Genomic DNA, 14,541 nt, shown 5'->3' with positions numbered 1-14,541 from the left:
GGGCTGGTTAAGCACCACACAACACAACATAACACAACACTCTTCATACGTTTCTGGAATAATCTGTGGCGGAGGATTCCAGAGATCATTCATGGTCTAGTGGTTAGGATGCGGCGCTCTCACCGCTGAGGCCCGGGTTCGATCCCCGGTCAGGGATCCCTAGCCATTAGGGTTGCACAAGCCTTAGTGCCGGTCTCAAGCCCGGATAAATGGGCAGGGTTGCGTTAGGAAGGGCATCCGGCGTAAACACATGTGACAAATCAAACATGCGAATGGTCCGCTGTGGCGACCCCTAATGGAAGAAGCCGAAAGAAAGTTATTCATGACCAGTGGTTTAACTTCCAAACTAACATACTAAGCAAACAGTCAGTTTGCAGAGTCAGAATGGTGGGAAGCAAAGTAACAGGTCATTTCTGCACTTGTTTCACCCTGTGGAGGGGTCCAAAAAAGTTTTTTTGCCCCAGTTCATCTTATCTGCATGAGTGTGACAAGATTGTGGCCTCGAGTCGGAACCGAAACTCTCTTGACTAAAAAGTCTTACTGAACAAGCCTGTAAAAACAGTGAGTGGAACAAAAGACAAGTTTGTCAGTTATAAAGAGAGAAATATGAAAAGATACAGCAGCTGCATAGCTGTAATGCACAAAACTATTTGACCTCAATTCGAAGGCAGCGTTTCATCACCGATCAAACACACCAGCAAACACAGACATTGGCATGTGTTTCATTTTATATATTTGTGATAAGAATGACCTTCGCTAATCACATTGCCATGTCCAGAGCTATCCTAGCAAATATTTTAGATGTTTAGAGTAATCCTAATAAAAGGGGGTTATCATTGTAGTATTCTTTTGCAATTTTTTTATTGTCATAAAAGCTGATCTGTTGCACACTTTTTTCATGATTGGCATCAAAAACATATTGCGATGGTTACTCAACAGGATATTGGGCAACCACGGTTACGTTATTCCTCCAGAATAGAGGAGCAATTAAAAAAAAAAAAAAAAGGCAGCATACTGTCGCAATCTTTTAACCGCCACTTTCCAAGTTTGTCCTTGCACAAAAACAGGATTTATAACCATAAAATCATTTTGTTGATTTATATATTTCAGAAGGGATTTACACCGCTGCATGTGGCAGCTAAGTACGGTAAAATCGAAGTGGCCAACCTTCTGCTGCAGAAGAGAGCCCCTCCAGATGCATCAGGAAAGGTGATGTATAAAAAAAAAAGAAAGTTACATACTTTGTATATGTTTTCTGAAGGGGAAGTGCATTAGTGGAGTTGGGACAGAACCATGACCAGAGTAAAATAAAATAGAAAACAGTGCATGCTTGAGATACACGTCATACAGGCCTAAGCTTTTCTTCTCCCTGTTTCTTTCTTTTTTTTTTTGTCATTTTGACAAACTATAGCCTGTTTTATTTATTTTTTTTTTAAGAACTTGCGAGTTCAGAACATTGGAAACTGCACATCTGTCCCCTTTGCACCTTTGCATCGATCATGTAAATCAGTGAAATGGATTTATAGCTGCTTCCTTTGTACTCCACTGAGACTATATACTTTATGCTAGTGCACAGTCACGGTGCTAATGTACATGAGTTTTATGACATTGCCAAATTTGCAGTTATTAGTGTCATAGTTACTGAAACTGCGTGTAATTATATAGTGCAGACTCTAGCTTTTCTGTGACAAATGTTTCTTGTCTACATTTTCTATCCGGCATTCTTTGATCTAGATGCTTCTAAGTAACTCAATCTGGCAACCCCATGCACTTTATGTACAGAGTTCTGAGAAAAAAAATTCTGATTGTGTCTAACTTTCTTGGAATAAGTAATCATCTAACATTTGAACTTAAGTCTCCAACTCTGCCTATGAAGCCTTAAGATATTATAGGCTGCATACCATTTCTGGTAGATATTAAATGAAGATGAACGCTAATGCATGTCTGGAATCCCCTTAGAAATCTCAACAAGCCAAAAGATTATTGTCGTCCAAGAACAATCCTTTTGTACGAGTCTGTACAGAAATGTGCAAAATGTGTATCTACACTATATGGACAAAACTACTAGGACACCTGACTTTTCCGGTCAAATGTGTTTCTTCTCTAAACTGTTACCACAAAAGAGGAGGCCCACAATTAGATAGAATTGAGCATAAATCTCTGCAAAAACACTTCAAATTCTAATGGGACATCTTTGCCGAAGAGTAGATGTTATTATAACAGCAAATAAAGACTAAATGTGGAATCTGATGTTCAAAAATCATATATGAATCTTATGGTTGGGTGTGCACAAATGTCCATATAGTCTTTAGCTTTGAAGACTATAACATAGTTCAGCAAATATGATGGTGCATTTTTATGTCTTTATCTCACTGTGTGTGTGTGTGGGGGGGGGTGTTTGTAGAGCGGACTAACTCCACTGCATGTAGCTGCGCACTATGATAACCAGAAAGTGGCACTTCTCCTCCTGGACCAGGGGGCCTCTCCCCATGCAGCTGCCAAGGTACTAGTATACAAAAGCAAACACACACATATACACAGTAATACATACACTACATAATAAACCTCACTCCCTATAAATCCTTCACAGCCTAATACCACTTCCAGGCCACATTCCTTTCTCTTTTCATCATGTAACTTACGGTCCCAACATCATCGTTGAAAGTATGAGTCCTCATTAAGACCCCTCTCATGCTATGGTGTTGCGGGTGAGCTATTGGATCTTCACGTAGCTCCTGATCGTTGTCTCTGTTGCCTCGTGATCTTAGTAACAAACAAACTGCCCTTCAGAAAGCCTTTAAAGAACTGGTTACAGCCCTGCTGGGAAATCAGCACGTTGAACCAATTAGAGCTGCTCTGTAGTGTTGTCACTCAGTGGCGTGAGGTCCTGGATCTTTTCATTTAACCTCGCTTGACGCGGCTGGAAAATAATATGTATTGGATATTGTGAGTTTTGCATTTTGCAGTTTGTATTGATGCATTATTTGAAATGGGACATTGTGGGTTTTTTTTTTTCTTGACACATAATGCTGTCTGATAAACTGGGCCACAGAGCACAAACTAAACCAAAGGACAAAGAAATTGCACAGGACTGATGTTAAAAACCTTTTAATAGTTATTTGAATGATTTTTGTGTAAATTACTGAGCACCATTTAATATTTTAATATAAGCGATATCATGGCTTGTACTATGCACTCTGTAAAGGTTTTTATTTATTTTTTTATTATTATTATTTACTTTTAACTTTTCTTCCCAATTGTGGCTATTACACTCGTCTTCCACTGGGTCCCCTGGTGGTCTGGTGGTTAGGATGCGGTGTTCTCACCGATGTGTCCCGGGTTCGATCACCGGTCAGGGAACCAACCCCCGCCACTCTTAGTGCCGGTCCCAAGCCCCGATAAATGGGGAGGGTTGCGTTAGGAAGGGCATCCAGTGAAAAAACATGTGCCAAATCAAACATGCGGATGGTCTGCTGTGGCGACCTGTAATGGGAGAAGCCGTATATTGTATATTGTACATTACTAACACTGTCTGCACTCTCAACTTTACCGAAATGTACAGAAATTCAATTGAATTCAGGTTTTTTTGCTGTAAACAAAGATGCTGAACGAAAGTAATTTAAATAATTTAATGAAGCTTAATTTGGCAACCCGATGAATACAGTATAGTAATGCCCTGTTTATCACAGTGGTTACGTTCAAAAACCGCCCACAATAAAAAAAAAACAAACGCGATAAATGCACCCCAGAAATGCTATTTTATGTACACAGTATTGTATTGTATTAACATTTTACTTTATTTTATAATTGATAACTATATTTTTAATAATACATTTCATTATTTCATCATAAAACTCCATAATACAATTCCCTATACGTTTTTTGGTCTATCGTGCTATCCGCGAGAGACCAGGAAAATCAGCTAAACTAATTAGTTATGTGACAAACGCAATTCCCAATAAACCGGGGTCACGACCACCGTATAAAAGCAAAGTGGAGGCTAGAAATCATCATGATCTAAATTATTTTTAAATAGAATGGTGATTCAAAAGCAGTAATTAGTATTTAAATAAAATTGTAAATGGGTGGAGTTGTGAATCATGATATATGTATGTGGTAAATTGTAGAAATCTGCCTAATCTGCTTTGGGGCTCTTGTCAGCTTTGGCACACTGGGTTCGCTGATAGAAAAGGGTGACCCAGTTCAATCTGCTGTTTTCCCAGCTGTCAGTTCTAGTGTGGAGGAGGCTGTTTGGTCCTGGCCACCCAGTCCTGCCATGACATCACCACTGCTGCTGGCAATCCCATTCAGTGACATTTATAGACTTGCTCTCTTTTCAAACCATGTGATTTTTTTTTCCTCTCTCTTACACAGCTATTGACTTCATCGAACACGCTATGTCGGGTTTCAAAAAAGCCGGACTGGCTTGTAGTTTTGGAAATCCCATAAATCTGTGGGCGACAGTGGCGACACTTTCCAAAGCTTGTGGTTTTACAGTCGTACCACAAGGCAAAATGGGAAATCAATTCTCGGCTGCATGTTAAAACTGATTAATGTGGAGAAAAAGATATATTCTTAATATATCTCAGAGGATCACTCATCTTAAATGATATCAACTCAGCCCTCATTTTATCATTGTTTTTAAAGTTAACCAAACATTCCTGTAGGCCTGGTTCTTATTACCGTGTCCTGATTTGCTCTGTCTGCCCCCTGACTCCTCTCAGAATGGCTACACTCCTCTGCACATAGCTGCCAAGAAGAATCAGATGGAGATCGCCACCACACTGCTGGAATATGGCGCCGACACCAATGCGGTCACCCGACAGGGCATCAGTCCACTCCACCTGGCAGCCCAGGAGGGCAACGTGGACATGGTGACACTGCTGCTTGCACGTGATGCCACCATCAATATGGGCAACAAGGTAGAGTACCAATATATATATATATATATATATATATATATATATATATATATATATATATATATATATATATATATATATATATATATATATATATATATAGGGGGCAGATGTAGAGGACAGGGGGGTATGGAGATGGATAATCCGCTGTGGCGACCCCTAATGGGAGAAGCCGAAAGAAGAAGAATGTTTACTATATGGACAAAGGTACTGGGACAACTGATTTCCTCAGCCATATGTGGTTCTTCTCCAAATTATTACCACAAAAAAGTTGAAGGCACACAAGTGTACAAGATTATTCTTGGTGCAGTAGCATCACATTTTCCCATCACTTGAACTAGGAGACCCAAACCTGTTCCAGTATGGCACTGCTTGTGTGAACTATGAGAGCTACATATGAAGATATGGTTAAATGTGTTTTAATGGAAGATTTTAAGTTATATAAATGAGCTATAAACGTGGAATTGAATGTTCAAAAAGCACATACAAATCTTATGGTCAGGTGTCCACATTCTTTTGTCCAGATAGAATCTGCCAGTCTGGAACATTATGATGATGCTTTTACTGGAATACTGGAAAAGAAATGGAGTACATGGAGTACTTGTACCTTTGTGTAGGTTGCTTTGTATCAAGGAGTAATCCTTGTGTCAGTGCCCTTATTTTCAGAAAGGTGAAAGTCTATCTCCATTTCAGTGGCTCATTTACCAGCTTGACCTTCTTACTGCTAGGCAAAGCTGAAAATAATTGAAGTTAAAAGTACAGAGAAAATTGACTGACATGAATTAAGACAGACTGACAGACAGACAGCCTGGCAGTTTCTGTACTAATCAATGCACTGTATAGAAACCCAAGTACACAGTACACATCTTCAAAACTCACAGCAGTTAGATTCAGAGCAAAGTAAGAAGTAAAGGTGCTTCACGAAATGTAGCATGTAGCATGTAGCTGAGAGAAAGTAAACATGCTGCTTAAAAAGCAGATGTGGCCTCGGATTTTAATTCCAGCTGTGACTAAAGAAGAGCAGGACAGCAGATAGGAAGTGATAATTAGAAAGGAACTATGATGGTTTATTTAGCGTTTTGATCATCTTTAGAGTCTGGCCAATGAAAACACATAAAGATTTCAACAGGCTTATTAAGGAGACAAATATATGATTATTTTTCTGTCAAGATTTAATGTTACAATGTAATACACTGACCAGGCATAACATTATGACTGGTGAGTGAATAAAACTGATTATCTATTCATGATGGCACCTGTTAGTGGGTGGGATTTATTAGGCAGCAAGTGAACATTTTGTGGTCAAAGTTGATGAAAGGAGGAAAAATGTGCAAGTGTAAGGATTTAAGCGAGTTTCACAAGGGCCAAATTGTGATGGCTAGACGACTGGGTCAGAACATCTCCATAACTGCAGCTCTTGTGGGCTGTTCCTGATTTGCAGTGGGCAGTTTCTATCAAAAGTGTTCAAAGGAAGGAACAGTGGTGAAACAGAGACAGGGTCACAGGCGGCAGAGGCTTATTAATGCATGTAGGGAGCGAAGGCTGACCCATGTGGTCCGATCCAACAATCTAAATGCATTAAAGATGTTGATGCTCCACGGTTCAGGACAGTTTTGGAAGCAAAAGGAGGACCAACACAATATTGGGCAGGTGATCATAATGGTATATGTCATATATAATTATAAAGAAAAAAACTTAAAACACTGATAAAGTGTCTCTGTTTTACACCAACGATCTGAGCTCTGAGATTTGTTTCAATTCTCTATTTCATTCACATTTTTTTGCTTTTATCTTTCCTTTTCTTGTTCTTCTTTATTTTCCTCCACTTTCCCATCTTCCTTGTTCTTCTCGCTCTTTATACTTTTCTTTCGCTTCTTGTTCTCTAACTTCTTGGCATACTTTGTATTATTTCTAATTCCTCCTTGTTTTACTTTATTTTTCCTTTTTCTCCATGTCTTTTTTCTCAGTTTCCTTCTTTTTTTTTTTCTTTTTTTTTCTGTTTCTTTTTGTTCTTATTGTCCTAATTTTCCTATTGTAGTATTTGTTTCTCTTCTTCTTCCTCTTCTTTTTTGATCTGTGATTTTTCCTGCTTTTTTGTCTTATTTCTATTGTTCTTTTCCTTCTTCTTTTTTAAATATGATTATTATTATTATTATTATTATTATTATCATCATTATTGTTATTATTATTATTAAATACTCATCTGCATGTGTGTGTGTGTGTGTGTGTGTGTGTGTGTGTGTGTGTGTGTGTGTGTGTGTGTGTGTGTGTGTGTGTGTGTGTGTTTGTGTTATAGAGTGGGTTGACTCCTCTGCACCTGGTGGCCCAGGAGGACAAAGTGAACGTAGCTGAAGTGTTGGTCAACCAGGGTTCCACTGTGGATCCCGAAACAAAGGTACACTGCAACACTTTTTTCCACTGTCATAGAAAGACACAGCAAATCACACACACACACACACACACACACACACACACACACACACACACACACACACACACACACACACACACACACACAGTCTGGCCGGTGGCATCACGCCCTACTGCAGGGCGTATTATACAGGAGTGGCTGGAGGTCATTGAGTGCAGCTGTAGTGAGGGAGGAAGCGAGTCTGGCAGCCCGTAGGCTGATCGATACTCCGCACAGCATGGTGTACACACTGACTCAGAACACTTGACACAGCAAAAGCACAACCAGAATAAAGAAGAAAAGGAAACCTCTCTCACACACCACTGGAGATTTAGAGAAGAGAAGGTGTAAGACGAGATTAGAGTAGTCCAGGAGCGATGGAATATATAAAAGAGTGTACACTATTTACCGGGGTTAAATTCCAACTGCAGTTGATCGTGATCATGACCATGGCCTTTTCTTCAGTATCTCTTTCACACAACATATCAACCAACTGAGGGTCCACTGAGATGGAAAGCTTGCTAGTGAGCTTACTCATCCGTGTACACAAAGTAATAGGTAGTTTCTGCCTCAAAAACACACAGCGTGGGAAAATACACTCCTCAAACCTGTATAATCATGGATTCCTCAGACTAAATTACAATTTATTAGGTACACCTATTTTACCTTCTATACATATATATATATATTAGGGTCTAAAACCTTGCACTTCAGATACATTTGTGCAAATCTTCCATCAAATTAATTCATGTAAATGGGGATGGTGTATTAGTTTTTATTTAACCTTAATTCAGGACAAAACCCATTAATGAGATGCGTAACCATAATATTCTTCTTCACTTATTCATTTCAAAGTAAAGATTTCATCCTAAACAAGGCCGTGGTGCTTCCCAAATCCAGAGGACACTGAGCACTCATTTGCATGTTTCTTTTTGTGAGGTGGGAGGAAACCGGAGAACTCAGAAAAAACCCACTGAGACACAGGAGAACATGTACGGGCAGTAATCTGAGATTAGGATGGAACTAGAACCCCTGAAACTGTAAGGTGCCAGTATTACTCACTGCACCATTCTTACACTCTCTCTGGATGGAATACAATTGGAAACTATTCGCTGCTGCTGTGAACAGATCCACACAATAAAACAAAAAAAACACCATGTATGGTGGCACTTAGACACCATGAAGATTCATCTGGTTTGCAATTTATACCATCACACCTTCTACCATGGATTGTGCTACAATTGCCATAAACAGTTTTGCATTCAAGTCTCCTTAAGTGAACTGTTGATAAACTCAATGAATTGATTCCTTTTTGAGTCTGGTTCTTCCACAGGTTTTTTCCACATATCTTAAAATACATAGTAATGAAGGCAATTGCAACACACACTATCTGCTTACTATCGGCTTTGGAAACAATTCGCTATGTGAGTAAGTCAGTGGTCCTATGCTGCCCCCTTTCCCTCAGTGTACAGGTTGTAGGAGTTAAACCATTTGTTCATAACAATCAATGAAATACAAATAAATATATTAAATACATTTATTTAGAAGCCAAATATACAGAATTAACCGGCTAACACCGGTCTAGGACCTGATATCTAAAACATCATGTTCAGCATTTAGAGAGTTGAATGAAACATGAAAAGCAGTGGTGTAATGTAGAACAGGGACAGAGGTATGAAAGATTTATACAAGTGCATCCAGAAATAACTGGATCACTAAGCAAATGGTGTAATCTTTCATTCTCTTGGTTTCTCTCTCTTTCTCTCTCTCTCTCTCTCTCTCTCTCTCTCTCTCTCTCTCTCTCTCTCTCTCTCCCTTATGCTCGCCCTTGCTCTCATCTGCAGATGGGATACACTCCACTGCACGTCGCCTGTCACTATGGCAACATAAAGATGGTGCACTTTCTCCTGAAAAACCAGGCTAAGGTTAACGCTAAAACAAAGGTAATTACACATTACGACAGGTTAACGCTGTGATATTTATACTTACTGTAATCTATATCATCAGAGATGATAAAAAAAAAAATGTAATTTCTGTCTGTGTTTGTGCAGAACGGCTACACTCCTCTGCACCAGGCAGCACAGCAAGGCCACACACATGTCATTAACCTCCTCCTTCAGCACGGAGCCTCGCCCAACGAGCTCACAGTGGTAAGTGGATATTTATCTGCAGCTAAACGCTGCATTCATGTGCTGGCAGTAACGGTGAAAGAATGGAAATGGAGTAAAACAGAACTAGAAAGGAATTCTATCTGAACAATACATTTTCAACAAGCACTTCCTATATATGATAGCCTTTTTAAGATTTATAATTACAATAATGAATTATAATTTATAATATAATTTACACATTTTTGAGGCAATATTTCCATATTGTTTATTAATTGTCATTTATTACTGCATGAATGACAAGAAAATTGCCTATGTAAGCATGCCCCTATGCCTCTTTCACCATAACTATTACTGTACTGCAGTGAAATGTCCATTAAACAAGGACCTTCGAAAAAAACTCATCCTGTCATAACATTTACTTAAAATTTAACAGACTTTCCCATAGCAAGAAAACTTCCAGTCCATTACAAACCACTGACACTGGAGACTCCTCCTTAAATGATACATAACGACTCAATTGTGCAATTCAGTTATATTTATTATTGGGCTTTATACTTGTCACATGTACTTAACAGTGAGATTCTTTCTTCGCATATCCCAGTGATTATATATTATATAATATTGATCAAAACTTTAACTTCAAAAATTAAAACACAAGCAAGTAAAAAAATCAGGTGATCAACATATGGGCATGGCTACACTATATAAACAAAAGTTTGGAGATCAGAAGGTTTGTATGTGTATACCTCCACTGTTCTGGTAAGATGTTCCAGTCGATTTAAAGAGAGCTTGTGGAGATTTGTGCTAATTAAGACACAAGGGCTTTAGTCGAGGCAGGTAGAAATTTAGGGTGAGGGTGCAGTCAGCGTTCCAATTCATCCCAAAGTTATTCAATAGGGTTGAGGTCAGAGCTTAATAGCAGGCCACTTAAGATCTTACACTCCAACCTATGTAAAGCATATCTTCATGCTTTGTACACAGGGACATTGTCATGCTGGAACAGGTTTGAGTTTTCTAAAAGTGGGAATTTAATGCTACCGCAGGCAAATGCAATACCCCTATGCAAAACTTTGTGGTAACAATTGGGGTCAGGTGTCGCAATACTTTTATCCAACTAAAAATTCAATAAATGAAAACCTAAGCTGCAGCTATAATGTTTACCAGCAATACAAACAAAAAATAAATAGAATTACACAGGATTTTTAAAAAATCGAGTGCTGTTGACCTAGGTACAATGCAAAAGTGAATGAACCATAGCCTTTTTTCACGTTTTTGAGTTTTGCATTACAGGTATTAATCTACCTATGCTTAATACTTCATGTTTTTTTTGTGTTTTTGAGCTTTAATATAGCTTGTTTTTTGTAAGATTTTTAGCAAATCTTGTCTTTTTGAACATATACCTTGTCAAATACACATTAATTCAAGCAATCAAGGTTTTTAGCATGTATTATATCAGCATCAAAATGATTCTCAAACTAAATAACAAACTAAACATAGCGTTTTTTTTCCTTCAAAAGACAAAAAAATGAAAACTTTTTCACGATTAAAACTTAAGGAAATAAAACCAAAAGCAAAAAGAAAAAGGGGCGTAAACTAAATCCAAATATAAATATGTGTGTGTGTGTGTGTGTGTGTGTGTGTGTGTGTGTGTGTGTGTGTGTGTGTGTGTGTGTGTGTGTGTATGTACAGCTTGCTGACTTTGAGTGTATGAATGGGGGTGTGATCTTAGTGTAATCAAGTATCCTTATAGACAGTATGATCGGGTTTAATATGATCTGATATGATGTTTTATTTCTTTATAGAATGGAAACACAGCTCTGTCCATCGCCAGGAGACTGGGTTACATCTCAGTAGTGGACACCCTCAAGGTCGTGACAGAGGAGACCCTGACCACAATGGTGAGACTCCATGCCATACACACATGACTAAATATAAAATGATTAGTTAATTGGAGATGAATGATGACTAAGCACACACAGCACTTATTCAAAGCACAAGTACAGATGAATGTAGCTTGAATATAGACATAAGCATGTAAATCTTTTCATTCATTATCTTACAACTAAAACAAGAACTAAAACAAGGCCACTTTTTAACACTTTTATTTATTTAATTTTTTTTGCAGACTGTGACTGAAAAGCACAAGATAAACGTTCCAGAAACAATGAACGAGGTTCTGGACATGTCTGATGATGAAGGTAAATGTTGTGCTATTCATTCTGTCCAATAATAACTCATTATTTGCTTTTTTTGTTTTTATGGACATTTCTTGAACTCCATAATTATTATAATACCACTTTAATTTGTACTAACTTTTTTTGTTAATCCACACACATGAATATTCATCCTAACATCTCATGCTTTAATCATGCAGTTCGTAGAGCCAATGTCCCTGAAATTCTCAGTGAGGACTATATTTCAGATGTTGAAGAAGGTATTATTTTGTTCCTTTTTCTTTTTTTCTATTGCTTTCCACTAGCTCTTCCAAGTCTTTTTTTCCACTCTTTATTCTAAACTAACAGCATTTCTTTTTGCATTTTTCATTTATTTAAGTGCTGGATGCACTTGTGCTTAAGATCATAGGCTTGTGTTCACGCAAACGTTGCTTCTTAATACCAGTCGAACTGGACACTCTCACTTCCTTTGCTATTTGTGAATCGTATAAGGTTTCCCAAGTGTTCTGTTTTAATAAATAATGGTATTTACACATCAGATGCAGGGTCATGCAGAGTTCATATCTGAGCTAGCTAATATGTATATTACTTGGACACTGCAGCTACGTATCATTGTTAAAAAAAAATATATATATATATATATATATATATATATAAATAGAATAGCTATTTAATCAGCCAGTCATGTGTGAGCAGGACAGTACATTGAATCATGCATATACAGGTCAAGATCAAACATCAAAATAAAGAAGAATTGTAATCTTTGTGACTTGTAGCGTTGTTGTTTAAGTATTTTAGAAACTGCTGAAAAACACCTGAAAATTAAGCTGTTTTTTATTTTTTTCTTACTGAGTTTGTGCCCATGTGGATCATATTCCTGTTCTTGACTAAAAGGAACAGTACCTGATGAAGTCTTCTGCTTTTATAGCTCACCAACCTTATGTTGTGATGTGCTTTCTGGAACACTTACACGGTTGAATCTGTCCATTTTCCTGTGATGTCTCAAAAGTATTTCCACCCATAAAACTGTGACACACTGAATTTGTTTTTTGTTGTTTTTGGTTATTCACACCAGTCTGTTGCAACTCTAGAGACTGTTGTATGTGAAAATCTAAGAGAAAGGCAGTTTATGGAATAAATAATTCAGTATCAGTATAAATCAATATATAAATCATATGGTACCCAAAACCTACAATAGTTAAAATCACAAAGATCACATTGAATGTTTGAACTGAACATTTACTCAAACTCTTGATTGTTTTATCTGTCAAAGTTGGAGGCACACAATTTTATAAATTCCTTTGTATGTGGTAGCACTAACATTCCCCTAAACTAGGAGACCCAAACCTCTTCCAGTATGACAATGCCCTTGTGTATAAAGGGAAATTCATGAAGATATGGTACATGGGTTGGTGTAGAATATCTTGAGTGGCCTTCTATAGAGATCTGACCTCAACCGTTTTGAACACCTTTGAGATGAATGTGAATGCTGACTGCACTCCAGGCCTCCTTACCTCAATAACTGACTGTACTAACACCCTTGTGGCTGAATGAGCACACAATCTCCACAAGCACAGTTCAAAATCTGATGAATGGATCTTCTCAGAATAGTGGAGGTTATTAACAGCAAATGGTGACTAAATGTGTGTGGGAGGGGCGCACACACCGATCTTATAGACGGGTGTCCAAAAACATTTGTCTATTGAGTGCAGTCCTAGTCAGTAAACTGTGTGTGGGTGTATTAAGACTGCTCTGGGTCCAGTTACTGTTAGCTGACACTTGTGCCTGCCCTCATGATTCCACTGACATAACTCTGATAGCTTCTCATTTACACATATAGCCAGTGCCCTTTAAATACACCCTGTTATTGTGGCTGGAGTGTTTGGATCCATTAGTCAACACACTTTTACACATTTTCTAAATGTGCACACCTGGTGTAAGGTTAGATTTACATGCATTTGACACGTGGACATAGTTTACCTAGTGGATAAATGCAAAGGCTGTGGCTGGGTGCCTTTTATAGGGCCATACCTTCTCTTTTTCTGCTTTTCTCTCTGTATGGATTGCTCTCCAGCTGAAGGAGTGCCAGTGTAAGGCTACAAATATAAAACTAACTGGCAGACTGACAACTACATTATCCAGCAGCTGTCTCATATTGGCTTCTGACGATGATCTGTAAATCATTGCAAACCTATAGATGTATTAATTGGTGATTTTGAACATGCATATACAATTATTGGACAAAACTATTGAGAAACCTGACATTTTCAGATATATGTGGTTCTACCTTTAATTGTTACTACAAAATTGGATGTTTTTGGATGCGTAGCATAACATTTTCCATTTACTTGAACTAGGAAACTCAAATAAAAATCGAGCATGACAGTGCACCTGTGCACAAAACCAGCTCCAATAAAGATATGCTTTGGATGGGCTGGAGTGAAAAATCTTGAGTGGCCTCCTATAGAGCTTAGACCTAGACTCTTACTGAACATCTTTGGGATGAATTGGAATGCTGGCTGCACTCCAGAGCTCCTCACCCTAATACCGACTGCTTTACTAAGACCCTTGTGGATGAATGAGCACAAATCTCAACAAGCACACTCCAAAATCTTCCCAGTAGACTTTAGGTTCCAGTATAACACCAAATGGGGACTACAGTATCTCACAAAAGTGAGTACAGATCTTACATTTCAGCATCCATTGAATTACTGTATATGTTCAAAAAGAACAATACTATATAAAGAAACTTGGATATATTTTAGAGTAGTCAGTGTTCAGCTTGGACTGTATAGCAGTACAGATTTACTGTCCTCTAAAAGTAAATAAACATACAGCTATAATTGTTTAAATAATTGGCAACAAAGGTGACCCTAAGTGAACATGTCAAAACTGCATCCACAGAGACAATATTTTGTGTGATC

The 14,541-nt window shown here is 38.1% G+C and overlaps 1 protein-coding gene across 50 annotated transcripts in view; it reads left to right on the top strand.

Moving 5' to 3' along the window:
* The window catches only part of ank3b (ankyrin 3b), a 167,492-nt gene that overhangs the window by 116,701 nt on the left and 36,250 nt on the right, over window positions 1–14,541 (top strand). For 44 of the 50 annotated variants that reach the window (XM_083556844.1, XM_083556845.1, XM_083556855.1 and 41 more), the window contains 9 exons: window positions 1,111–1,209; window positions 2,405–2,503; window positions 4,725–4,922; window positions 7,219–7,317; window positions 9,177–9,275; window positions 9,384–9,482; window positions 11,246–11,341; window positions 11,569–11,641; window positions 11,818–11,877. In XM_083556844.1, the coding sequence (XP_083412970.1) occupies window positions 1,111–1,209; window positions 2,405–2,503; window positions 4,725–4,922; window positions 7,219–7,317; window positions 9,177–9,275; window positions 9,384–9,482; window positions 11,246–11,341; window positions 11,569–11,641; window positions 11,818–11,877 (922 nt within the window). The remainder of the gene's footprint in view (window positions 1–1,110; window positions 1,210–2,404; window positions 2,504–4,724; window positions 4,923–7,218; window positions 7,318–9,176; window positions 9,276–9,383; window positions 9,483–11,245; window positions 11,342–11,568; window positions 11,642–11,817; window positions 11,878–14,541) is intronic. The other 6 variants (XM_083556848.1, XM_083556828.1, XM_083556854.1 and 3 more) reach the window with 1 other exon arrangement.

The sequence above is a fragment of the Silurus aristotelis genome, assembly GCF_946808225.1.
Source record: "Silurus aristotelis genome assembly, chromosome: 12".
NCBI classification, from domain to species: Eukaryota; Metazoa; Chordata; class Actinopteri; order Siluriformes; family Siluridae; genus Silurus; species Silurus aristotelis.
The sequence above is the reverse complement of the archived record's forward strand: the minus strand, read 5'-3'. Positions and strand labels throughout refer to the sequence as shown.